Source organism: Drosophila ficusphila, unplaced genomic scaffold (genome assembly GCF_018152265.1).
Source record: "Drosophila ficusphila isolate 14025-0441.05 unplaced genomic scaffold, ASM1815226v1 contig_791, whole genome shotgun sequence".
In the NCBI taxonomy this organism is placed as follows: Eukaryota; Metazoa; Arthropoda; class Insecta; order Diptera; family Drosophilidae; genus Drosophila; species Drosophila ficusphila.
Window position 1 is genome coordinate 10,854,045 of NW_025064737.1, and position 23,654 is coordinate 10,877,698.

Here is a 23,654-nt window from a genome sequence, read left to right on the forward strand (position 1 = left end):
GGTTACCACTATAAAATTTCACAGATCTTAAATTCGATACCGATATAGTTTTCAAAAAGTTCCACATAAATTCCTTTCCTAAAATGAAACCTGCTTGTTTCCTAGATAAATATCACTTATTAGTTATTTTTAGTTTGTAGAATTGATTTTTTTATTATGAAATTCATTGATTTACTAATATATTTTATCTTTATATTCACAGAGGGTAATCCCGTCACAGGCGAGGGCTACAAGGCTGGAGCCAACGACTACCACCAGCGCCAGGAGTCGAACAACGGCGGCACTCCGGTGATCAACAAGAACCGTGTCCCACCAGGCGGCTACTCGTCGGGACTCTGGTAATAAATACAGGAATTGCTCAGATCCCAGCACAAGCAATGAGGGGCCGTCGTCGGGACGAGACACCATAAGCAAAAAAAACCAAGAAAACAAGCAAAAAAAAAAAATCATACTACCCATATAATATTACGCATAACCCCGTACCCAAGTATCCAATGCAAAACAGCTCAGAAAGTCGAATGGCGGATCGATGGGAGATGGCCAACGAATATTTAAGCGAGAGAATACCAATTGCTCAACGATCTGAATCTGCCGGAGGATTAGCATCGATGCTGTACACCCAAACGAGAATTAACCGACCACTTTTAGTTGGCGACGGTGCACTTATCTTCGCTCACTACCAACCACAATACCAACCACCACCACCACCACAACCCCATTGCAAATTTGTAATTTAAATTCCTTAGTTCGTGTAATTTCATAAGCGCGTGTAGCCTGTGTGGCCCCCAAAAAAGATACGCCCACTTTGAAGCATCCGATCCCCGACCCCGCAGCATTCTACGTATTATATATGATACTCCGGTTAGGTAGGGACATCTATTTACATCCCGGTGTGAGCGTGTGTGTGAGTGGGACGGAACAGGAAGCAAGGATTCAAGCGGCGGAGGCGGCCGGATGGGGTCCTTCAATCACACTTGGACTTCAAATTTAATTCTAGTTGCATACTACACGCCACATCTATATTTATATTTATACCAACCGCATCCACACGAACACTCACATAAACACATACATGATATACATTGTATTACATTACATTAAATATGTAATTTAAACGGTACGCCCGCACGTACTAATGTGCACGTACTAATTAAGTGTAAAATACAAAATTCAAGCGCGAATCTTTGTTCAATAAAAATCTTTCGTACATAACTATACTTTTTGGTTTTCATTTTGGAGGTTGGCAGACTAAATAATTGTGAACGGTCAAAAATAACAATTATGGGACAACTTTGTTTTTCAATGTTTAACAAGGTTTCTATGGTGACTCGACGAGCATTGAGATTGTTCGTTTTTGAAAGCGATCAATGTAATCCCGGTACTAATAACTGTCATTACAAGTTTTTCGCGCCATCCTTTAAAAAAATACCGTTAAACTATCGATTGTCACGCTATTGGTATTATCGATACTCAAAGGTTGATTGGCAACGCTTCGTCACGCCGTCGTAGAAAATTCATGGCCTGTGACTTCGCGACGCCGCAAACAAAATGGCTCTGATTTTTGCAGACTACAAAAAGTTTTAGTTTTTGCCAAATTGCCAATGCCTTAGTGGCCAAAAAGTCGATGCAAACGGACCAAGTAAAGAGTGCGCGGTTGCTGCGACGGTGAAGATGGAAGCTGGCTACAGGAATAAGACAGTAGAGCTCTGCAAAGTGAAAAATCAAGCAGCCGATGTCTTGGGCATTTGTGGCATAGTAGTAGGATACGAAAACTAGTTCTCACGCACACACACACACGGACTCTGCTGAAGACGCAAGCTGTCGCACAAAAAAAGTCTCATTTCTTCGTTGGCCAAATATGGAGGGCATGGATCTGTGGACATCGATGTTCTCCTCGGACTTCGAAGAGGGTGAACCGGAGACTGGGGAGGCGGAACTGGAAGAGAGCGAGCAGTATGGCAATGACAACGACGATTTTCCTGGGGATTCAGAGATCCTGGAAGCAGGTGACGCCATTGATGACCTGCTGGATGGTGAAGAGGGTGACAGGGAGGAGGAGGAGGAGGACTATGGCGACGGCAGCAAGGGAGCAAAACCTCTCGATCCAGATGACGATGCCCTCTTTGACTTCGATATGGAGCCAATCGTAAACATTGCAGAGACACAGCCATCGGTTCTAACTCCTGCTGGACCAATGGCCCCCCAAGTGCGTCCTCCCATGCAGCGTCACTCTGTTCCCGGTTCTCAGGGTCGTCCTAGATTAAATCCCGGACTCTCTATACGCCCCACGACCTCGCAGATAAATGCCACCGATGAGAATGGGGTTCCCATTAACTATGAGCTGGGTGTGGTCTACATTTGCCCCGCTTGTGGTGGAGAGTTCCGACAACAGGACCACTGGAAGCGGCACATGAACCACATTCACAAGTACAACACATTGAGGGGCCTCAATTTCACGCCGCTGGACAAGCTCTATCAGCGTTGCAAGGAGTGCAACAAGCGGATTGCCATGCACAGCCGGGAAAACCTGCTGAAGCACAAGTTCACGCACCTGCCCTTCAGGTGCACCAAGTGCTACATCTGCAAGAGGGAGTACAAATACAGGTAATGCGGAAAAAAACAATCCTATGACTTCTTCCTTATACATATATGTTTTCATCGTAGGCAAGATCTTATGGTGCATCTGCGTATGGTTCATTGCGATGAAGTGGTGGCCATGATGCGTGAGGGATACAATGCTGCAGGTCGCAAGACACGGGTTCGGGAATCGCGCGTTGAGCAGATGCAGCGGGAGAAGAGCTTTCACGAGGAAAACGACTTCACTGAAGACTTGGATCGCGTAGAGGTGCGAAACGAGGTGCTCGAGCCGGACGCCGATGAGCTTGGTATCCTCGAGCAACCGTTTCCGCAGGAGGTTGCCAAGAAAAAGTCGACTGGCATGCGAGGTGCAGCCGAGCTGTGCGAGGATTACATCCACTACATGTGCCCCGACTGCGGAACCGAATGCGATACCCACGCTCAGTGGAGCCAGCACATCGAATTTGTTCACGACTACGTCAGTCGACGAGGGCTTAACTTTCGGAGCGTAGACATGCAAATGCAGTGCCTCGAGTGCAAAAAGGTGAGTCGACTTTAAATGTATTTATGTTATGTTCAAAGCATATCTTTCTTTCACATTTAAGATTGTAATCCCCAACACCATCAAATCACTACGCGCCCACAAGTTCAGCCATTTATCTCAGCCTGAGTGGCTGCGCTGCAAACTCTGCTACAAGGGCTACACGGATCATCAGGAAGTTATAAGGCATCTGCTGCAAACGCACCATATGAACTCGCTGCTGTCCGAAGACGCAGAGGAGGAGGATCCGGCAGTGACCGTAATAATGGAGGATGAAGACGTCGAGGACAATGGAAATGGCGAGGGAAACGGCACCTTATTGGACGAGGATTCGCCCTACTTTGAAGATGCTCCCCGACGTGGCGGTCGCATCAGCAGCGACGACATTTACGAGCCCCACATCGACTACCTTTGTCCGCAGTGTGGCAAGGAGTTCATCGAGAAGAAGCATTGGCGCACCCACGTAGTGATGGCGCACAACATGAACGATCTGTCCAAGCTGAACTTCGCGATGATCAACGAGCGGCAGCTGCAGTGCACCGAGTGCGAGAAGGTCATTACGAATGCCTATGGAATCCAGAATGCCCAGCAGCACAGGATCACGCATCTTCCATTCAAGGCGTACGCCAGGTGTCGCAAGTGCCACAAGTCCTACACGGACAGGAAGGGTCTCGTCAAGCATCTTGCCACCCATCATCGTGTTGGTTGCGGGCCACGAAAGTCCGCTGGCGGTTCCGCTGGCCCTGCTTCGATGCCCACGCCTCCCAAGCAGCCGCGTAGGCAAATTGTGACTGTGGCCAATGAAACGTACGAGATTATTTACCTAGACGACGTGGAGCAAAGCGGCATGGAGGATGAAAACGACATTGGTGAGCAAATGCAAGCGGAAGAGGAGGACTATCCGATTGCACTGCCTGAACCACCACCACCGCCGCCGCCATCAACCTCGCAAGCATCGCATCATCGCTACAAATGCGTCCACTGCGGCTCACTCTTTCCCACTCAGGCGGCTGTGCGCGTTCACATCAGCGAGAAACGTTGTAGGAAGACTATGGGCAGAAGGCATCGACAGGCCGTGGCCAACGCAGACCCATCCGCTGCCACTGTGGAACAGAACTACATCTTTCTGTGCCCCTCCTGCGGCATGGAGTACAAGACGCAGTTCGAGTGGCGTCGTCACATCAACGAGGTGCACAACTTTGACAAGCGGCAGTATCTTAATATGCGGCAGTTGGACAAGTATCGCTACCAGTGCACCCAATGCAAGGACATTGTGTGCAACTCGAAGCTGAAGGGCCTGCAGGACCATCACTTCCGCCACCTACCATACAGACTGTATCTCAAGTGCCTGATCTGCGGCACCTGCTACAATCACAAGCCGAACATAGCTGCCCATTTGAGAGCCCGCCACAGCATCTACGACAGGGAAAACCCGTTGAAGATCGCCAAGCCGAAGCATGCATTCGGTCGCTACAAGGAAGGGAGTAGGGAAAAGCCAAGAGTGCCCACACCGCCACAGGCAGCGCCCTCTCCGCCGGGATGCTCTTCCTCTGCTGCATCCGCTGCGAGTAGTCAACGCTCCCTTAAACCGCAGCCCGGCGGTCTGCCAACCCGACCTGCCGGTCTGAACACCCTGGAGGACAGCATCTCGTATCACAATGCCGTGGATCTGGACTTCATCACGTACTTCTGCCCCAAGTGTAACCAGAACTTTGACTCGCACGCCTTCTGGCGCAAACACATCGTGGAACAGCACAACTTTAATAGCCGCGAGGGTCTGAACTTCCGGCAGATCGACAACCATCACTACCTGTGCCTGGAGTGCTACAAGCGGGTGACTGTGACCCACACCAAGGGCGCCATCGGGCAGCTGCAGTCGCACAAGTTCCGCCATCTGCCACATCGCTCCTTCAAGTGTTTAACCTGCGATGGCGAGTTTGTGCGCAAGCAAATGTTCTTCAAGCATCTCAACCGCGACACCAATCGTTGTGACAATCGACCGCACCGGGACTTGGAGGAAGATGATCCCGATCAGGAGCCAAGTCTGCGTTCCATCTACCAATTGGCGTGTCCGCAGTGCGGCGATAACTTTACAACCCGCAGCATGAAGCAGTGGCGCGAGCACATCAACGACTACCATGGTCTTACCAAGCTGAATCTCCTGCACATGACCAAGATTGGCGAAGATCTCTACCGCTGCCAGGACTGCAACGAGGAGCTTCAGACGAGCAGGCAGTGGGTGCTGCAGTTCCATCGTATTCAGCACCTGCCGCACGCGGCTTACATCCGATGCAAACTGTGCAAGAAGAGCAGTGAAGCGGTTGGAACATCGGCGGGCGAATTGCACAGCCTGCGAGAGCTGCAGCAACATCTCCGTAAACACCATCCTGCGCTGGGCGAAAGCGAAATGGCATTACTGCGCGACCAGATCATCCTGGAGGAGAAGGAGCAGGAGGAGGCCGCCGAGGTGCCCGCTGAGGAGGAAGAAAACCAGGCTGGCCAGGAATCGGGACCCTATATGCCGCTGCCACCGCATTTGCTGGACGAGAGCGACGACGTAGAGTTCGAGGACCAGTATCTGCTGGGCTGAATCACCTCATACGAATTGTTTCGATATTATAAAATAACCAAGTCTTTGGGGTGGAATGTAATCTGTGGACCATATTAGAATCTCACTGGTTCTTAAGTAACCACACATTTTAAAGGGTTTTTTTTAATCTGTTTGTAAAGTGCAGCTATTTTTTGTGATCTTTATACTTGGATTATTGTTTTTCGTATGCTTTACATTAAAACGAATTCGATTTATAAACATTTTGTATTGGTAAAAAAACAAATCACATTTGTCAACCGCATTACCGAAATAAGTGCCAAATTAAAATCGAGTTCGAGTAAGGTAGAGGTCCAATTCAGGTATGAAAACTTGTGGTCAGGGATATAACAGTTTTTATAGCGGTCTCCAAAATTCTGCCCCTCAGATTTGCCCTTTTTTTTATCACACAACTCAGATTAACCCAATCCACTTCCACAAACATCTGTACTTCCAGTGGTATGCAGAATCTGATAGCGGCTCTTAAGGGCTGCCCTTTCATGAGATTAAGTAAAGTATTTTTAAAGTTTACCCATAGACACAGACTAACTTTAGTTTGGACTCTTAGCCTTAAGTTATTTCTAGGCCGCCCTTTTAAATTAATAGTTGTAAGTACTCAAGCTATTTATTTGCAGTCTAATCTTAATGAAATTCACCTGATATTATCAAAATTATAATAAAAGAATTATAAATATATTTTGACGGTTTCGAAACCCGACTCTTTGCGCTAATCAGAAATTAGTAATCAAAAAGATGGTCTTAGCACATGTTAATAAATAAGACTTCTAATTCGATAGCACTACAAGTTTCTCCTTGGAATGGGCGACAATATCGTTTATATTTTTCGGGGAAAAAAACTACAAATCTTTGTTAATAGTTCGGTATAATTTGTTTTATTAGTATTAAAGTTAATATTAATTTTGCCACAAAACCCGTCACAAAACAGGTCTCCTCCAAACTTTTCACGCTCGGGGCACAACAGAAGTCGTTCGTAACGCATTATAGTAGGTAAATATCAACATTTTCGTCTCGGAGTGAATACGGATAAAAATTCAAAACTATATAATTCTCCAGTCCTTGTGTTAGCTGCCTTGGGATGGTGATGATAATCATAGGATATGTTCGGGGTCCTCAACTCATCGCTAACGCTAAAGTGTTTAATGTTACGCGATAATAATAAATATGTAATAAATACTTTTGAAAAGCATAAACAAATTGCACGCTCGTAATAATTGCCACTAAATGAATAATACGAAAACAAATACCGATACAAGTCCAGTCCGAATGTGCTCAACAAAAGAATTGTCTTAAAATTAGGCAAACTGATTGCATGGAATGATGTCTCCGTAATTGACTGGCCAACCGACTGAACCAGTTCGCGGTCACTCGTCTCCAATCCACTTTGTGCACGACCTGTCTTCTATTCGACTTTAAACGTACAAATCTTATGCAACTATGCTGTGTTGTTTTTTGTGTGTGTTTAGTAACAATTTGTTGAAGTAGTAGTAGTTGCCATTTTTCACAGCGTCGGCATGTTGCGTCGATGTCCGTTGCCAGAGCCGCTGGATTCCGCCTCCTGCTGCGCCTTCTGCTTGGCCCGGCGAGCTTTCTGGCGTGTGTGCTCGATCTGGAAGTCCTCGACGCGCAGGTTCAGCCGCATCATGTTGTTGATAATAAACTCCTCCTCCACAATGTGATCCTCGGGGGACCGGAGAACGGCCAGCGTCTCGCAGAGCCCAGTGCACGTCTTCCTCACCTTGTGCCGGCTGAGCGAAGCACCAATGATGACCAGGGCCACCTTGAACATCACCCGGATGCCCTCGGCCAGGAAACAATCCCACACGCGCAGCAAAGTCTCCCAAGGCAAAGTGCGCGTCATCGCACACAGGAACCAATCGGTCATGTAGAGCAGCGGCTCCACTTTGTGCTTTTGTAGGTGCCGGTAGACGGGTGGGCACGTCTTCTTCAGCAGGCCCTCCAGGATGCCAGCATCGTTCTGGATCACCTCCAAGCCGGGTATAAAGTAGTCCTGCAGGTAGCTGCGAACAGATAAATTAAATTTAAAATCTTGATCTAGTACAGAGCAGCTAAACTGTTAAGAAACTGAACTTACACATCGCAAACGCTGACAAAGACCCAAAAGGCGTCCTCCGCGGGCAGGTGCATCAATAGGAATGCGGCTATTGGTGCCTGCGCCTGGCAGAAGCCCACCTTGGGATTGTATATCGAGTAGGCCTTTAGCACATTAAAGAGTTCGATCTGACCGACTTTCTGCTCGTCGAGAAACATTTCGTGGAACGGAAACTGGCGATGTTTGTCCTTCTTGATCTCCTCGATGGTCGTTGGGTTGCCGGGCTTTTCGAGAAGCTCGTGGTATACGTTGGGGTTCTTTTTCTTTAGAAGATACGCCCCCGATAAATAGAACCAGGCCTTGGGTCGCACCGACTTGGGAATACCCTTGCGACAACGATCTCGGATCTAAATGATAAGAAAAACAATTAGTTGTTAAGTGAATTGTTGTTGGTGTGAAAACTTCTAAAGAAAACAACAAGCAAACAAAAATAATCGTCACCTTGTTTTGGTTCAAATGCCCTAATCACTTGTGAAAAGAATATATTTTTCTTTCGAATACAATAATCTGTATTTACCGAGCTGATTTGCATGAAAATGAGCTCACTATTCTTAATATGGATAATGTAAAACCAGAGACTATTTCTGTTTCTGTTATGCTTTGCTTAACAATCCTCACCTTTTTGTAGTTTTTGGACATGTAAATGGACCAGTTGTCGATCATGTAGAGCCATTTCTTCTCCCTGGCGATGATCTGCGCCTTGGAGAGCGGCTCCTTGGGCTTATCTGTGCGCTGGAAGCCGCCATAGAAGCCATTCCGATCCGGGCAGCTGGAGACGGTCGAGCAGAGGGAGATGGTGTCCAGGGATCGCGGAGCCGTGGCCATCGCCAACGCCAGCTCTCCGGACTCAGCGGTTGTGAACTGAAAACACAAATCGTTACACGATCAGCTTGTACGCCCACTAACAGCACCCACTAATTGTGTATGCAAATTCACTGGTACGGATGTATAGATAAATAGCCGAGGGAGAGCCTCTCAGTACTTGAATGACAACAAGTGCGCAATTAAGTGCACTATTTCCCTCTCAACTTTGGGCGGTTTTAATCTTGTTGATGGCCCCCCACATTTTATTTTTTCGGCAATCTCCGGCTGATATCGTTATCAAAATTAGTCTATTTCGTGGTGATAACTGATTGACCATGAAATATAATGGGCTCTAGGTCATACTTCATCTTTTTGGAGCAGTTCCAATCTGCTAAGACTACGGCTTAGTTGCGAGAGATACAGAAAAGGCATTGCTTACCAACTGAACAGAAATCTCACTCGTTCACTTTGTAATATTAAAGCCAAGGGGGTCGTAAACAGCTGTTGATTGGTCCCTAATCGGACATAATCGGTGGAGCGCGGTAATTACTCATCAGCAGATGCCTCCAAAGCGAATGGAACAGTGAAAGTAGCAGTAAATAAACATAGATCCACTCGATTCTCGCATGTCTAATGACAGTGGGGCACGGGCTGTCGCTGCCGCCGGTGGCACTGCCATTTCCACATGCATCGCCGGATGCTCGGGTTTGCTTAATGAGTAACTCACTTCACCTCAGCAGCGGCAGCCACAAAAACAACAACCAATTGAGGCAACTGTGCCTGCGCCAGAACAAGTGGCTGAATAATTGCAATCGAAAGACAAAAGCACTCAAAGTAGGGGCTGCATATTTAGAAACCGAGACTAGGAATGCCCTATGCAAATAATCAATGTGATGTCAGAAACTATCCAATATCGTAGTTATTTTAGTTCAGAATATTTTATATATGTGTAGAAAAAAGAATCAGCGCCCAATATAATTTTTGAAATGAATATGAAACCAATATACCCTTTGTAGTTCAGGAAGAAAAATCTGAGAAAGGGGAAATGCGCGTTGCAAAAGCAATGCACGAATACAATTGAAATCTGGTAATGACAATGATATGGCCGACCAATTGCGACCTTCGAGGCCTACCGATCTAAATTCGGAACGAGAACCCTTATCGTTGAACAGCGAGTGATATAAAGTATGATCGTAAACCTCGGCGGCGTAGCGTCACCTCAGTGGGTGGGGAGAAAGGTAGTGGGTGGTGGTGTGTTAGTGCGTTGGAGACTAAACTATCTTAACTCATTCATTTCTTGGCTGACATTTGGGCTTCCATTTTGCCTACGCGCTCCAAAATGAGTAAAGCAGTATCTAAGTGTGTGTGCACAATACTGGGCAATTGTTGTTATTAACAGTGTACCGTTTCTACACCGCCCGCCCCCACACAATCACATGTAAACTTTTTGCCTCACCTTTTGCTATGCTGTTCCCGTTGTTTTTGTTGCTCGTGTTGTTGTTTGCTTTGCTTCCTTAAAATGCGCAATAGCTTGTATTTCACGATTATTTCGGGGTTCTTTTTCGTTTTTCCGCAAATGTGTTGGATTTTATTGTGAAAACATAGTTTGAGCAGAGCTTTTTGTTTATTTTTTATGCAAAATAAGGGAGAGCGAGATTGGCGATGGCGATGAAGCAACTACTGTGCGATAGCCGTTTCAGTTATCGATGATTGGCCAGAAACAGGTGGCAGCTTTTAGGGCTTTTAGTAAGTGTGGTGTTGCCAGATGTTTTAAAGTGCTTTTTAAAATTACAATTTTAATTGTCAGTTATAATTTATTTGTTTAAACGAATTCCAGCTATATTAACAGATTTACAACTAACGGATAGTTACTCTACCAGGAAGCTGGAATATCCATTTGGAGCCAAGTTTCAGTTGCGCCAGTCGCCACAACAACAGCCAGACGAGTGGAAATACTAGAACCACTGAAAACTCTGCGAATCTGCTAAGGATCTCCCTCCACGGTCCAACTCTAGTAATCCTATGCAGAAGCACCAAGGACATGCCACTGCTTATGAGCATCAGCCTTACGAAAATCAGGCGCTCATAAGAGCCGAGATCCTTGTAGTTCCCCGCCAGGACGCAAAGGATGAGCAGCCAGGGAAGCAGCAACTTCATCACCATAACAAGGCCATAAGTCAGAGAAAAGTAGCCAAAACACGTTTCGTGTAGGATGTCCAGGAAGTCATCAAAGACCGGAAAGCTGCCAATGGCGAAAAGGGAGTACCAGCAGTACACCACTATGTAATGGGCGGCATTCTTCGATCCAATCCCCTCATTTCTCTCCAGCTTCATCCGCAGAGCCATCTGGAGTTCCATGGCCAGCATTTGAATAACCACCGATTCGTAGGAGGTGCAGGTAAGGGTATACAGGGTGCTTAAATTGAAGAACACCAAATCACTGGCCTGAAGACTGCGTCGCTGCCACAAGATCAAAAATGCTAAGTATATCCAGGACACCAAGTACGTGACCCAGGGATACCAACCCACCACAATGAATTCGACGGCAGAGAGGAGCACAAGGATGTTGCTTACCCAGGTGATTGGGTTACAGTAAACTCCGCAAGCCAAAGGACGAAGAAGAGTCAACAGGATACTAAAAAGCAAAGCTCTAGGCTGCGAACAACCCATCGATTCTGGAACTACCGATACACTAGTGAGTCCAAGGAGTAACAGTAGCCAAAGGTAAAATTGCAGTCCTCGTTTTTTAAATGCTGCTCTATTGTTATATCCAGCGAATCCTAGGTATCCCACAGCTATGATGTGACGTCGGAAAAATCCACCCAAGCAGATCAGTGCTATTAAAGTGGAGGAAATTAAACTTTTTCGGCACACCATTTTGGGTTTTTCGGTCACGATTTTTAGGGTCACATTAAAGTATAGTGAAGGCATCAGTAGAATCGCTTGTACCAACCATGGAATCCTCTCCAGCATCATAAAGACTATCAGCAGGCCAGTCAGTACTTTATAGAACCCATTGAGAAACGCCAATAGTGTTGAAGACGTTATTTCCTGAACTTCAATGTGATTTCTGCACTTCCTAACTATAGTAATGTGACATCGCAGGCAGTAAAGCCAACTGATCCCAGCAATGCTCACTGCTATCACTAAATTTCTTCTATAATAATCCTTAAAGTAATCCATTTCCTTTATCAACACTGGCATAAAGTTGCAGCTGTATTCCAAAAGAGCTTTGAAACGATGCTGCTTTTTAAGAACATCTGAATTCTTCAAAAAGCTGTCCATCATTTTGAAATCCAGCCAATAAGAACGCAAATTTTTGGGATGGAGCTCCCTTATACGACGAGCTTGAGCTAGAAGTTGTTTGGCATTAATCAACATGGCATTGGCTTCGTACAGCAAACTGGCATTAAGCATTCCATGGGGCAGCATTCCACGACTGATAACTGGGGGTGGAAGTCCTAGTAAGGCACTCATAGTTGCTGTGAGATGAGGAGGATTTAGGACATGGAGGGGCAACCGGAATCCCGAATCGTTGGCCACAAAATTTCGTCCTGGCATTGATATTACATGAGCCACTCCAGAACCCCAAATGAAAAAGGGTGATTCGACTGCAAAGCTGCATTTACCTAAAAGTAAAAATGGTCAGTTATTAAACTGAAGAAATTATTTAAAATTAAAAAAATATAACTCACTATGAGTTTTTGAATTTCCAAGATTAGAAGTGAATAAGTACGCCGTTCGTTGATCGGGAAATAATTTTTCAAAGGTCTCGTACAGATCATAAATATTTTTTTGAATTCTCTGAAGAATTTCGGGGGATGGTTCTACCCCAGTCATGTGTATAAAGAATATTACTCCAGTAGAATTTATCAAGTTCCGGGACTCAAAGGATAAAAACGTTTTAACAGATCCACAGACGAAGTCTTCCATTTCCGCGAAGGATTTGGTAACGTCTTTATAAAATGTTTGGTAATTCGTTGCTATAGGTCTGTGCAATTCCGGAAAGCGTGAAAGTATTTCCGAAGTGGTCCATGCAAAACTTTGGTTACACCGATTAAATATTGAGTCAATGGGATCCGGTTTTCGCAGCCAGTTACGCGCTATCCTCGCAGCATCTTCATTTAATCCGGAAAAGAGGGAAATGTGCGGGGATATCGGGTGGTACGTGGTCTTCTCCGGACGACTGATACCCACTAATCCCTCTCGCAAAAGTAGATCCCGCAGCAGTGGCACATTACTGCACCGATTGGCCAAGAAAGTCTGAGCGGAAAGTCCATCTCTTACAAAAACAACAAGACGATCGGCAGGCGGAGGTTCCTTCAGCGGTTCCATTTCCTGTGGTTCCAAATCCCCAGTGGATGTCGAGCGAAGGAAAATAAGTATGACTGACAAGAGGAAAAGCAGCTGGAACAGCGCGAAACTCCTATATGACTCCAGCATAATTCTTTAAGTTTGTTTTGTCTTACTTTTTTTAAGCTTCTTGCTCTGCAGAGTTGCTGTCAAAATAAGCTAAGGTACCTAAGGTGAAATAGAAAGTTTTAAAAAAAAAAAAGAATAGAAAATTAAATAGATATTTATTTATGTGTAATGCTTATTTAAGGAATTAAATTTTTAGTGAATTCGCAAAATATACAAAAACCTTGTTTATTGTTTTGGTTTTTCAAAACCTTTTAGTTTAAAAGAAACTTGTTGGATCGATCGAGAATCCATTTTAGAATATTTCAGAGATGAAGCTGGCGTTGGCCGAAACGTTTCTCTGGTGCCTGTGTTCAGTTGTTGCCAATGTGTTGTGCCTGTTGTATCGTCGTCTCTCATATCGATTGCTGGGAAAAGTGAAAAACTTGATGGAAATGTGGAAGGTGCAGGTGGTGCTGGTGCACCTTGTGCTGCTCGTCTGCCTCATGCGGATATACTATCAGACTGGGCCACTGACTCAACTGGAACCGCAGAAGACGATGCCGGAAATGGGTCTACAACCACTCGCCGATCGCCTGGTTGTCTTCCTTGCCGAAGGACTTCGAGCGGACACTTTATTCTCGCAGAATTGCAGCCGTGCTTCATATTTCAGGGAAATAATCCAGCGCGATGGTCTGGTGGGTATATCAAAAACAAATGTTCCCAGTCTCACCGGATCCGCACAAGTTGCCCTCTTCGCTGGTTTTTATGAGAAGCCATGCCTATTTCACACTGCTAAATTCGACTCGATCTTCAATCGCACTTTAAAGTCTGATCAAGGAAGGGTTTTGAGTTTCTCGAAAATCTCCGATCTTCAAGACCGCTTGAAGAATAATGCCTGCTTGACAAAGTTAAAGAACTCCACCAGGCTGGGGATATTCGTGTCCTTGAAAAATGTGGGTGGTGCTAGTCCCCTGGACTTGAAATATCAAAAGAAGCTTCATAATACCCACAGAAATATTCGAGATGCCTTTGATTTGATTGAGAGCACTTTTGATGATAGGAGAACTACTTACCTGTACACTTCGGCTCACGGACTTACAAATTTGGGTGAGTTAATCCTTTTTATCGAGTTTTTGTCATATTTAAATGTAAACTTTCTTGGGTTTTCAGGCTCCCATGGCGGTGGTTCGGATGAAGAAAGGAATACGCCCTTTGTCCTTTGGGGTGCAGGCATTACAAAGACCAAAATGGTCACCTCGAATGTTGAGACAAACAAAATAGACCAAATCCAATTTGCTCCTTTGCTATCTGCCTTGATTGGCCTACCGCCACCAGTGAATAATCTGGCCATGTTGCCACACGGATTCCTCAACGAATCCCGAGAATACGAGAGGAAGGCAATGCACCTTAATGCCCTGCAACTTTTGACCCAAGCCAAGGAAATAATAAGCCGCCACGAGCGGGGAGTTTTCCACAAGTGGCTGCCAAAGAATAGTGATCTCGATCTGCAGAGGATTGCCTTCTACCAGAACCAGATGGATCACCTCATGGACAGAGGTTGGGGCGGCAAGGCGCTGGAGACGAGCATGCTGGCGATCAAAGTGGCCCAGAAATCTTTGAAGTCTTACTTTGGATACTACTACTGTCCATTGGTATTCAGTACAGCGATGGCTCTTCTAGGTTGGCAATTCCATCTGCTGGTGAAGCTATCAAGCGATTCACAGGATTCGAAGGATAAACGAAGGGGTTTCCTCACTTGGACCTCGATCGTGCTGATCTCCCTTGGACTTTTGCTGGGTGAGCTGGTCTTCCTACAGTGGGCCTCACTCTTGACCATCTTCTGCCTGATTGTTCCCTTTGGCATCTGGTGTTGGACTCTCGCTGAATTGCCCATAAAAAGCAGTTGGCTTATTGAACCCCTAGTTCATCTTATATGGATTATACCAACCGCTGGAGTCATCATAGTCACGCTCTACTGCAGTTGTCCTTTAAGTCTGGTCTACGCATCGTGTGTTGCCTTCTACAATCGACGAGGTTGGGTATATCCTTCGGCGAAATTTCTGGCCTGGTTGGCACTTGTTTGCCTGCTAAGTGGATTCCTTTGGTCCCTGCCTAAAATGGAAAACCTGATGACCACCAACTGTCGAGTGATTCTACAAACCATCAGTATGCTTTTGGTGATGCTGCGTCCCCTTTTCCTCATGGAGAATCACAAGTGGAGGGTGTGGATCGCCAACGGAGGAATGCTCGTCGTTGGAGGAATTGGAATTTACTTTAAAGAGACGGGCAAACCGTTTCCCCTGTATATAATGGCTGCCAATTGGACGTATCTCTTTTATGCCTTCGCATCTGTGCTTTTCAGCGGGAGTTCCAGTCCGAAATCTCGCCTTCAACTGATTTGCTTCAACTTGCTGACGGTTCATGCACTCCTCAGTGATTCATACACATCCCTCTTCGCCCAAGGATTAATTATAGAGTTTCAAATTGGAAGCGAAGTCCACGAGGAGTGCCGATCACCGGAGGAGGAGGTGGCAGCCAAGGAGGAGAGGACACTCACTCCCTCGAAACATCTGCACTTATCCTACCGCTTCGCCGCATCCTTGCTGCTTTACTTCTATGTTTCCCTCATCGGAACTGGGCATTGGATGCGTGGCTTCACCTATTTGGCCAATACTGCCCGACTCTTTCTGCCGGATTGCTGCAGCTCACTGATGCCATTTTTGGTCCTCGTGCACTTGCTGATTCCATCCCTGATAATCCTCGCCAGCTTGCAGGCACAGAGCTCCTTTGGTCGTCAAGAGATCCGATCAATTTTCACCTGTGTAATGCTCATCTGCAACGCAGTCGTTTTCTTCTTTGTTGTGTTTGTTCCCCATCACGAAAATTGGCCAACAGCTCATCCATCCGTAATCAAGGCACTTCTGGCCCAACTCACAGTCATCCTGCTTTTGGCCTGCGACTCTTGGGTCGTCTTTCTTTTCCGGGGACTCAATATGATCAGATCACCAGCCCCGAAACGAAGAAGTCCAATTATTGATGATCCCACAGTAAACTCAAGTGTGGTTTGATTCATGGCTTAAAACTGATCATAAATTATCAAAATATCAAAACGTAAACAAATTTATGGTCTACATGTTCGGAACTTTATATAACTTTTCAGACCTTTTACCAATTAAAGAACGTTATCTATTTTCTGAGACTAGCAATCAACAAATCAAACTGTATTTGCAGTTTATGGATGCATATATGGATTCTATTTATAGCCAGTTTTTTTTAAAAAATATGTTCTTTATACTTTTAAATAGCTTTATTTTATTAGTTCAACAGTAGAGTTCCCGATTTTTCAGATATAAATAAGCAGTATATTTAACCTTTCGTTGGGTTGATTTAAAAGTTACAATATATCTATAAGCATTGAGTGTCCCTATAATAAGTATGTAAGGTTCAAAGACATAATACTTTAAGTATAAAACTAACTTAAATGCAGCTGGCTGGATTAGGTACAACATTGCAGGCACTTACAGCCAGGAATTGAGACGTTTTTGGCTTCCGATGTACTAAACCCGGTTCTAATCTACTCCGACTTTTGCTTCTTTGCTTCCAGATGTGCCTGAAAAGTAAAAAACAAAGTGTAAGCAACTGGAAGTCACAAAAGAGTATTGAATTACTCACATTTTCAGCCACTTTGAGCAGACTATCGAAGCTGTTTTGGCCAGTTTCCATGACCATGCCGTGGAACACCTTCGATTCGCTGGCGGTGAGGAGTTCGTAGGGCGAACCGAACTCAACGAGATGTCCAGCATCCATGACCAGAACCCGATCCGAATCCATAATCGTGTTCAGGCGATGGGCAATGGTTAGCACCGTGCAATCCCGGAATTTGGTCCTTATCGTCGCCTGGATCAGGGCATCCGTCTGCGGATCCACATTCGCCGTGGCCTCGTCCATGACTAGAACACGATTCTCCCGGAGAATCGCCCTGGCCAGGCAAACCAACTGGCGCTGACCAACGCTGAAATTACTGCCGCCCTCGGAGATTTTGCTTTGCAGTCCATTGGGAAGTTCTGCGATCACTGGTTTCAGCTTCACCTCCTCCAACGCCTCCCACAATTTGGCGTCGTTGTACTCCTCGAAGGGATCCAGATTGTACCGCATACTTCCCGAGAAAAGCACAGGTTCCTGGGGAATAATGGATATCTTGCTGCGCAGGTCAAAGAGTCCTATGCCAGCCGTGTCCCTTTCATCGATGGTGATGAAACCCTCGTTGTAGGAAAGTCGGAAGAGTGCGTTGATCAACGAGGACTTTCCGGCTCCAGTTCGTCCCACGATGCCCACTTTTTCACAGGGTCGAATGTGGAAATTGAGAGCCTTTAGCACATATTTGGCTTGGGGATCCGGGAAGTAGCGCAGGCACAGATCCTCGGCGACGATCTCTCCCTTTTCTGGCCAACTCGGCGGGGGTTTCTTGCCCTCACGCGACTCGAACTCTCCCTCCGGCTCGATTTCATCGTACTCCAGGACTCTCTCCACCGCCGTCATCGTGTTCTCCAGTTCCGCCGACTGACGCATGCCCCACTGAACCATTCCCGTCATGCCCATCGCCTGGGTTATGGCCAATCCCACTTCACCGGAACTTTTCGGTGGGTTGATGAAGTAGTTGAGGATGATGATCACAATGTACAACGTGCAGAAGCAATCCAGGTAGTAGCCAAAGGCACGATTTGTGGACAGGAAAGTATAGTAACCAGAACTGTGCAAATCCTGCAGATTGTCGAACTCCGCAATCAGTTCCTTTTGAGCTCCTAAAGCTCTGATCGTGGGAAGTCCACTAATAGTGGCTCCCAGATGCGAGTATATAGGTGACCTGGCCACCGCCTCCAATCGCTTCACATCCCTCGATGTCTTCAGGTAGAACTCTCTGATGTAGTAGAAAATTACAGCCAAGACCAGCGTCAAAATGAGGTAGTACGGATTTGTTATGCAAATCACAACGATGATTCCAAATAGGGTTAGGAAAATCTGCACCACATCCAGCATAACGCTGGGCAGGACCTCATCCACCTGGCCCAGATCCTTCGAGAACCGATTGAGAATGCGTCCCGAGGGATTCGTGTTGAAGAAGTACATGGCAGCCCTCGTAATTCCCTGATACATTGCATTGTGAAGCTGCGTGGAGCTTTTCATGGCCATTTTGTAGAAGAGCATAGTTCGCACAATGGTAAAGATCACAACAGCCACATTGAGAGCGGTAAAGTAGTACATGTCCTGCGGGTCCGACTTCATACTTGTCTCATCATAGACATTCTTATCCACCCTGTGAAGTCATGAAATGAATTAATTTTTTTCTTAGTCAGAGGATTATCACTTACCAGTAAGACAAGAAGTAGTCGGCTGCTGAGCAAAGGATCTGAGTGGCCAGGCATAGGAAGACCATGAAGAAGAGCATAAACCAACTGCTGCCCGAGGTCAGGTATTCCTTGTAAAGTCCTAGACCAATCTTGCCCTCTACTCGAGTCTCCTGAAGCTGCAGCGAAGCCTCCTGAGCCATCGACTCCGCCATGGAACTTAGCGAGGTGAAGCTGTTGTTTCGAGTGCTTGGCTTGCTGTTCTTGCTGCCTCTTCTGCTCATCGAAGGCACATTTAGAAGGTCAAGACCATCTCCGGATGGCCTCTCGAAATCCTCCAGCACTTCCTCTTCTTCGTTAGAAGTCAGCAGTTGGGCAAAGTCCAAGCCACTGCGCTTCATCGAGGAGTAGGTGCCCATGGCACTCACGCGTCCCTTGTCCATGATGACTATGAGATCCGCCTGCTCCAGGAACTGCAGCTGGTGGGTGACCAGGATGACGAGCTCACTCCTCAAGTAACCTCTCATGCACTGATCAAATAAGTGGCGCCCAACGTGCGTATCCACAGCACTTAGTGGATCATCCAGCAGGTAGATATCAGCTCTTCGGTAAACCGCTCTTGCTAAACTAATCCTGGCCTTCTGACCTCCTGATAGAGATGCTCCACGTTCTCCCACAATAGTTTTGTCTCCGAAGGGTAGCAACTCGAAATCCCTCTCCAAGGCGCACTTCTTTACCACAGTGCGATATCGATGCTTATCCCACTCTAATCCAAATAGGATATTCTGCCGCACAGTGCCCGTAAAAAGCCAAGGTTCTTGGGCGGCATATGAGTAACTGCCATTGACTTTTAGGCTTCCACTTTCACCCGGCAGTTCGCCGAGCACAGCTTGGATTAAACTAGATTTGCCAGCTCCCACGGGTCCAATCACAGCCACCAACTTTCGACGTCCCAATTGCAGATTGATGTCTTCCAATGTGGGTTCCAACGAATGGCTTTCCCAACGAGCCTGGAACTGATTGAACTCAATCAGATTCTCCGAGATGCCATTGCTCTTGGGACTATCGCCATTCAAGGATTCAGCTTTGGTAGTCGGTTTAGTGATCTTCGATTTATCCCTGACTTGAGTTTCCGGACGATGCATAAACGTCTCCAATCTTCTCACAGAAACCAGAAGCTCGGCAAACTGGGAAATGCCCTGCGGGAAGAACATGGTCACCGATCGACGCAGTATATTGTAGTAGGCAGTGACGAAGAAGGCTCTCTCGGCATTGAGCACATTCCCCAGCAGGACGAAGGCAATCAGACTGGAGGAGGTGAAGATGCGCGACAGGAACATGGCGAACGACATCAGAATACCCCGAATGTAGTTCACTTGCTTGATGCACAGCATCTCGTTGAAGCGCGTTAGCTCCACCACTTTGCCGAAGGGCTTCTCCCAGGCGTACATCTTGATCACCTGGATTCCCGAGATGATCTCGTTCATCATGCGAACGCGTTCATCCGTTCTTAAAGCGGTGCGCAGGCGCAGAACGCTGGTACGCTTGCCGAGATACGATTGGAAGGGCAGGAACAGTAGCATTATGGCGACTCCCAAAAGGGCAGATATTCCAATCTGAAAGAGAAAACATATACAATATTAGAAGGTTTATTTGGTAAAGTGTGTGTGTCATTTAAGTTTTTTTTTATTTTGTTTTACTTATTTAATTATTTATATTTTCCAAAAAAAATTTACCTACTGCTGTTAGCTGAACTTCCGTATTTGTGTGCGCACACAAAAGTAATTAGCAATAATAACACATCAGTATTCATGGAGAAATCATTGGCTTATGGGAACAAAATTACAGATAAATCTCTGTAAAGTCAGGAATAATCTAGTATTATCATTGAATAAACAAATAAATAATTCTTATCTTGCAAGCTAAGGTTTTATCTTTTGAGCTTTACGTTTGAATGTTTCTTTTTTAGATCAACTGGTTTTGCATTCCCTTCAAAAAAATGAAAAAAAAATCCCCTTTAAACTTATTTACATACAATATGAAGAGGTTTTTATGGTTGATCACGGTTAAAGAGCTTTGAAGAGCGCATCCGACTGTTTCAAAGAGTCCCGGATGGAAACCGGTTTCAGGTTTTGATTAGAAACATTCCCCTTTTGGCAACCACCCACTTACCTCATTGTACATCAGGTAGGTGACAACAATCAGTTCCAGCGGCGCCAACCAAACGTAGTGCACGTTGATCAGAACCATATCGAAGCGACCCACGTCGTTGGATAGCAGATTGACCACCTGACCCACTGTGGTGTCGCCCAGAGCGGTTCTACTAAGCCGCAGGGCCTTGCGGTAAATTAGGCTACTTAGTGCTGCAAGTAATGGGATTATCTTGAGTACATATGGATTTCAAAGAGTAATCTCCACCTACCAACACGCATCTTCATGCCGAGATGAAGGAGTCCCAGCATATAGGGATGACCCCAGAGGACACCGAACACCGAAACCGCGATAAGACCCGCTGCATATAACTTGGCCTTGTTCAAGTCCGGATCATTGCCGGCAAAGTAGGCCATCAACCCAAACAAGCAAATGGGCTGGGTGATTCTGTAAATTGAACAAGAGATCAATTAGTATCTGGCAACCAGTAAATAGTAAAATTAAAATTTAAAATCATTATGGAGCATTGGGTTACTATTTTATATCCATTATAGATATTTTTCAATCTGCTCAGATTATTTGTGGTACAAATATTGTCACGAGCCACTCACTTGGTTAAAAATTCCTGGGCAAATAGAGAAATGCCCGTAAGGAACAGCCGAAATCCAAATACCTTGATCAAGGCGCGACCCAAACTTGGGGTTTCCTTTTTGGCCACCTGCTCATCCCAGGCAGCCGATAAGCGATCTCCCAAAGAGTCTGCGGATTATAAATGCACATTAAATAATAAAAGAGTTACGCACACTTCAAAGAATCGAAGAACTCACCTGATTTGTGCGCTTTGAGTGCCCGATAGAGATCCGTTTGCTCCAAAGTCTTCTTGCGCCCTTTAAATAACACCGGCATGGCAAAACTTCTCGTTGAGTCACGTAGCAGCATCACGTAGATAGATTTTATTGGGAGTAGAATAAAAACATAATTAGCGGTAGGCTCTCTGTTATCAGCCACTGATACTGATAATTCTTTTGTGATGTTGTGACAACCAAAAAAAATTAATAGACAAACCGAAACTCTGTGCGGCTTATCAGAAAAAAAAACAGTTGCTAGCCAATGTCGCAATATATAATATAACAAAATAAAATGCAGTTTTCTAACTATAAATTGAGCGATAAAAAAGATCAGTAATTAAATCTGTCTGTAAGCCGAGCGTTCTATTTTTATATGTAGTAGACAAAAAGCCTATTGTAATAGATAACAACGCGCAAATATTTTCGAAGTAACAGTTTCTGTTGACTCCATTCAATAATTCAAGATAACGAGACACAATGAAGGTTTTCAAGTGGGGAGTTCCCAGTGAATTTTATCTACCCTATTTAAGTTTTCAATGCCTTTACCAAATCATATCAATTTAATTCTTCTGTGCAACATGTTTGCTCGACGTCAACTTAATTTTTGATTTCAATAGGGAAATCTAATCAGTTATGGAAAGTCTTTATAAATCAATTTATGTGAGTGGACTGATATGTAGGTATTACGTATAAGAATGTCCCAGTGTTTTGGATAACCCCACACCTCTTGTCAACAGCTTGTTTTTCCGTCATTTGCACAGCTCTGATTCATATAGCTTGTCAGCACTTTTTCCACCTAAGTTGTTATCGCGTTTGGATATTAAAGTTACTTTGTTGTTCTACTGCCTTTGGCACTCCAAAGTGCTCAAAGTGTCGGCTTTAATTGGTAACCAATTGAGTGAAGATCCAAGCTCCAGTTAATTGCAAATAGATTTCCACGCCTCGGCGTGTAAATTAAACGAACCATTGAATGAAATAATCAACTTGTCAGTTTTGTCATGCTGTTTGCTTCCCAACCCCTTTTTCATCAATCAAAGCACAACAACAAAAAAGTAACTTTAAAACTCATCAATGGGACAGTTTTTTCTTATCATCACAGATTTAATCACATGAAAGAACTATTTTCAGTTTAAACATTGTGGTTCCTCAGTGTATTTCACAACAATGAGATAATACAAAATGGTATATTAAGCGGTTCTATTATTAGACAGATACAAAACAAGTATCTTTAAGGTTAATCATATGTATGTGTAACCTTTTAAACATTTTATCACAATGAAAACCACTGAACACGTTGCTTTAGTTTAACAAAAATACAAATTTCTTTCGGGAATACCCTAGAAGGCTATAAAGTCCACTCGGTTAACTCACCAGAAAAATAGCGATGAGAGGGGATTGGAACGCTCCCGCGGATTCTCCGGCAGTTCGTCGGCTTTCATCGACTGCATGATGGATGCCGTATATTGCACTGATTGGAATTAATTGATACTATATAGAGTGTTGCATTACAGCAGACTTGTTTGGCGGCCGGGAATTATCTTTGGGCGACCGCAGACGATTAGCACTTTTTAATCCGAAGGGGGACACGCGCTTGGCACTAATATAATTAGTTTGGCATTAGCAGGGGAGAAACCAGATGGAAATGCGAGCGACTCTATAGATCCAAATTTTGATTTCTATTCACGCCCAAAGGGAGTAAACTTTTCCACTGTCACTATGCAGGTAATATTGCGTGGCACTCGGATTTGTTACCGCTCGATCGGGAATGCTGCGCGATCGAGGCTCAAAGATCACTCCACTCTGAGTTACTAGGCAAATTCTATTTGTTACAGCCGAATTTCGTCACCGATTGCGTTGAATCCGCGTATGCTTTATTGGATGGAGCGCCACGAACTTATCGAAAATATATAGAAGCACACATGGCAGTAACAGATTTTCTACCCACGACGATGTGCTCACCCCGACGGTCCACCTCTCTCTAATGGACTTTTCTCTCGCGCCTCATCTTTTATAGTTGCCCCATTGAATACTCTTTGCTCTCTGCGGTTATTGAGACAGGTTAAGATCGGTGTGGCGCTCTTTGGCGCTCTTTGATGCTTTTTAACCCTCTTTGGCGGTCTTTGGCGCTTTCTATTCCCTTGGGGCTTTGAGATATCTTTTATTGGCGCTCTTTGCATTCAATATACGATATCTCTTCAAGTGCTGTGGGCACCGCTCTCTTTTCTCTTGGGGCTTTGTGATATCTTTTATCGGCTGATAAGCAGGCCTA

General features: G+C 45.3%; 6 protein-coding genes across 17 annotated transcripts in view; 3 read left to right on the forward strand and 3 right to left on the reverse strand.

Moving 5' to 3' along the window:
* The window catches only part of LOC108102031 (microtubule-associated protein Jupiter), a 32,605-nt gene extending 31,388 nt beyond the window's left edge, over positions 1–1,217 (forward strand). For all 12 annotated transcript variants that reach the window (XM_017206638.2, XM_017206642.2, XM_017206644.2 and 9 more), the window contains one exon: positions 203–1,217. In XM_017206638.2, the coding sequence (XP_017062127.1) occupies positions 203–342 (140 nt within the window). In that variant the 3' untranslated portion in view covers positions 343–1,217. The remainder of the gene's footprint in view (positions 1–202) is intronic.
* Positions 1,218–1,515: 298 nt separating this feature from the next.
* On the forward strand, positions 1,516–6,501 carry LOC108102049 (zinc finger protein Xfin). Its single transcript, XM_017206674.2, has 3 exons — positions 1,516–2,604; positions 2,665–3,121; positions 3,183–6,501. Exons 1-3 carry the CDS (start codon positions 1,859–1,861, stop codon positions 5,706–5,708), a joined length of 3,729 nt encoding a protein of 1,242 aa, XP_017062163.1. The 5' UTR covers positions 1,516–1,858; the 3' UTR covers positions 5,709–6,501.
* Positions 6,502–6,571: 70 nt separating this feature from the next.
* Positions 6,572–10,325, reverse strand: LOC108102050 (TBC1 domain family member whacked). Its single transcript, XM_017206675.1, has 4 exons — positions 10,097–10,325; positions 8,455–8,697; positions 7,819–8,183; positions 6,572–7,744 (listed from the first exon to the last, which is right to left on the reverse strand). Exons 2-4 carry the CDS (start codon positions 8,659–8,661, stop codon positions 7,225–7,227), a joined length of 1,092 nt encoding a protein of 363 aa, XP_017062164.1. The 5' UTR covers positions 8,662–8,697; positions 10,097–10,325; the 3' UTR covers positions 6,572–7,224.
* Positions 10,326–10,446: 121 nt separating this feature from the next.
* LOC108102008 (GPI ethanolamine phosphate transferase 1) lies at positions 10,447–13,109 on the reverse strand. The gene is made up of 2 exons (XM_017206606.1): positions 12,336–13,109; positions 10,447–12,269 (listed from the first exon to the last, which is right to left on the reverse strand). The coding sequence occupies exons 1-2, from the start codon at positions 13,081–13,083 to the stop codon at positions 10,498–10,500; spliced, it is 2,520 nt and encodes an 839-aa protein (XP_017062095.1). The 5' UTR covers positions 13,084–13,109; the 3' UTR covers positions 10,447–10,497.
* Positions 13,110–13,370: 261 nt separating this feature from the next.
* LOC108102062 (GPI ethanolamine phosphate transferase 1) lies at positions 13,371–16,260 on the forward strand. The gene is made up of 2 exons (XM_017206692.1): positions 13,371–14,148; positions 14,212–16,260. Exons 1-2 carry the CDS (start codon positions 13,371–13,373, stop codon positions 16,107–16,109), a joined length of 2,676 nt encoding a protein of 891 aa, XP_017062181.1. The 3' UTR covers positions 16,110–16,260.
* Positions 16,261–16,333: 73 nt separating this feature from the next.
* Positions 16,334–23,350, reverse strand: LOC108102060 (probable multidrug resistance-associated protein lethal(2)03659). The gene is made up of 8 exons (XM_017206691.1): positions 22,757–23,350; positions 21,365–21,450; positions 21,149–21,296; positions 20,809–20,984; positions 20,559–20,749; positions 18,411–20,002; positions 16,714–18,355; positions 16,334–16,651 (listed from the first exon to the last, which is right to left on the reverse strand). The coding sequence occupies exons 1-8, from the start codon at positions 22,831–22,833 to the stop codon at positions 16,616–16,618; spliced, it is 3,948 nt and encodes a 1,315-aa protein (XP_017062180.1). The 5' UTR covers positions 22,834–23,350; the 3' UTR covers positions 16,334–16,615.
* Positions 23,351–23,654: the final 304 nt, after the last annotated feature.

Excerpts from the sequence above, each read along its gene's own strand:
- LOC108102008 (XM_017206606.1), bottom strand. The coding sequence starts at position 13,083 with ATGCTGGAGTCATATAGGAGTTTCGCGCTGTTCCAGCTGCTTTTCCTC. Across the intron at positions 12,270-12,335 it reads TGGAAATTCAAAAACTCATA|GTAAATGCAGCTTTGCAGTC; the intron begins GTGAGTTATATT and ends TTTTACTTTTAG.
- LOC108102049 (XM_017206674.2), top strand. The coding sequence starts at position 1,859 with ATGGAGGGCATGGATCTGTGGACATCGATGTTCTCCTCGGACTTCGAA. Across the intron at positions 2,605-2,664 it reads AAGAGGGAGTACAAATACAG|GCAAGATCTTATGGTGCATC; the intron begins GTAATGCGGAAA and ends TTTTCATCGTAG. Across the intron at positions 3,122-3,182 it reads AGTGCCTCGAGTGCAAAAAG|ATTGTAATCCCCAACACCAT; the intron begins GTGAGTCGACTT and ends TTCACATTTAAG.
- LOC108102050 (XM_017206675.1), bottom strand. The coding sequence starts at position 8,661 with ATGGCCACGGCTCCGCGATCCCTGGACACCATCTCCCTCTGCTCGACC. Across the intron at positions 8,184-8,454 it reads TGTCCAAAAACTACAAAAAG|ATCCGAGATCGTTGTCGCAA; the intron begins GTGAGGATTGTT and ends CTTATCATTTAG. Across the intron at positions 7,745-7,818 it reads TTTGTCAGCGTTTGCGATGT|CTACCTGCAGGACTACTTTA; the intron begins GTAAGTTCAGTT and ends ATCTGTTCGCAG.
- LOC108102060 (XM_017206691.1), bottom strand. The coding sequence starts at position 22,833 with ATGCAGTCGATGAAAGCCGACGAACTGCCGGAGAATCCGCGGGAGCGT. Across the intron at positions 21,451-22,756 it reads CTCTCATCGCTATTTTTCTG|TTTTGCCATGCCGGTGTTAT; the intron begins GTGAGTTAACCG and ends CTCAACGAGAAG. Across the intron at positions 20,003-20,558 it reads CCTACCTGATGTACAATGAG|ATTGGAATATCTGCCCTTTT; the intron begins GTAAGTGGGTGG and ends TTTCTCTTTCAG.
- LOC108102062 (XM_017206692.1), top strand. The coding sequence starts at position 13,371 with ATGAAGCTGGCGTTGGCCGAAACGTTTCTCTGGTGCCTGTGTTCAGTT. Across the intron at positions 14,149-14,211 it reads TCACGGACTTACAAATTTGG|GCTCCCATGGCGGTGGTTCG; the intron begins GTGAGTTAATCC and ends TTGGGTTTTCAG.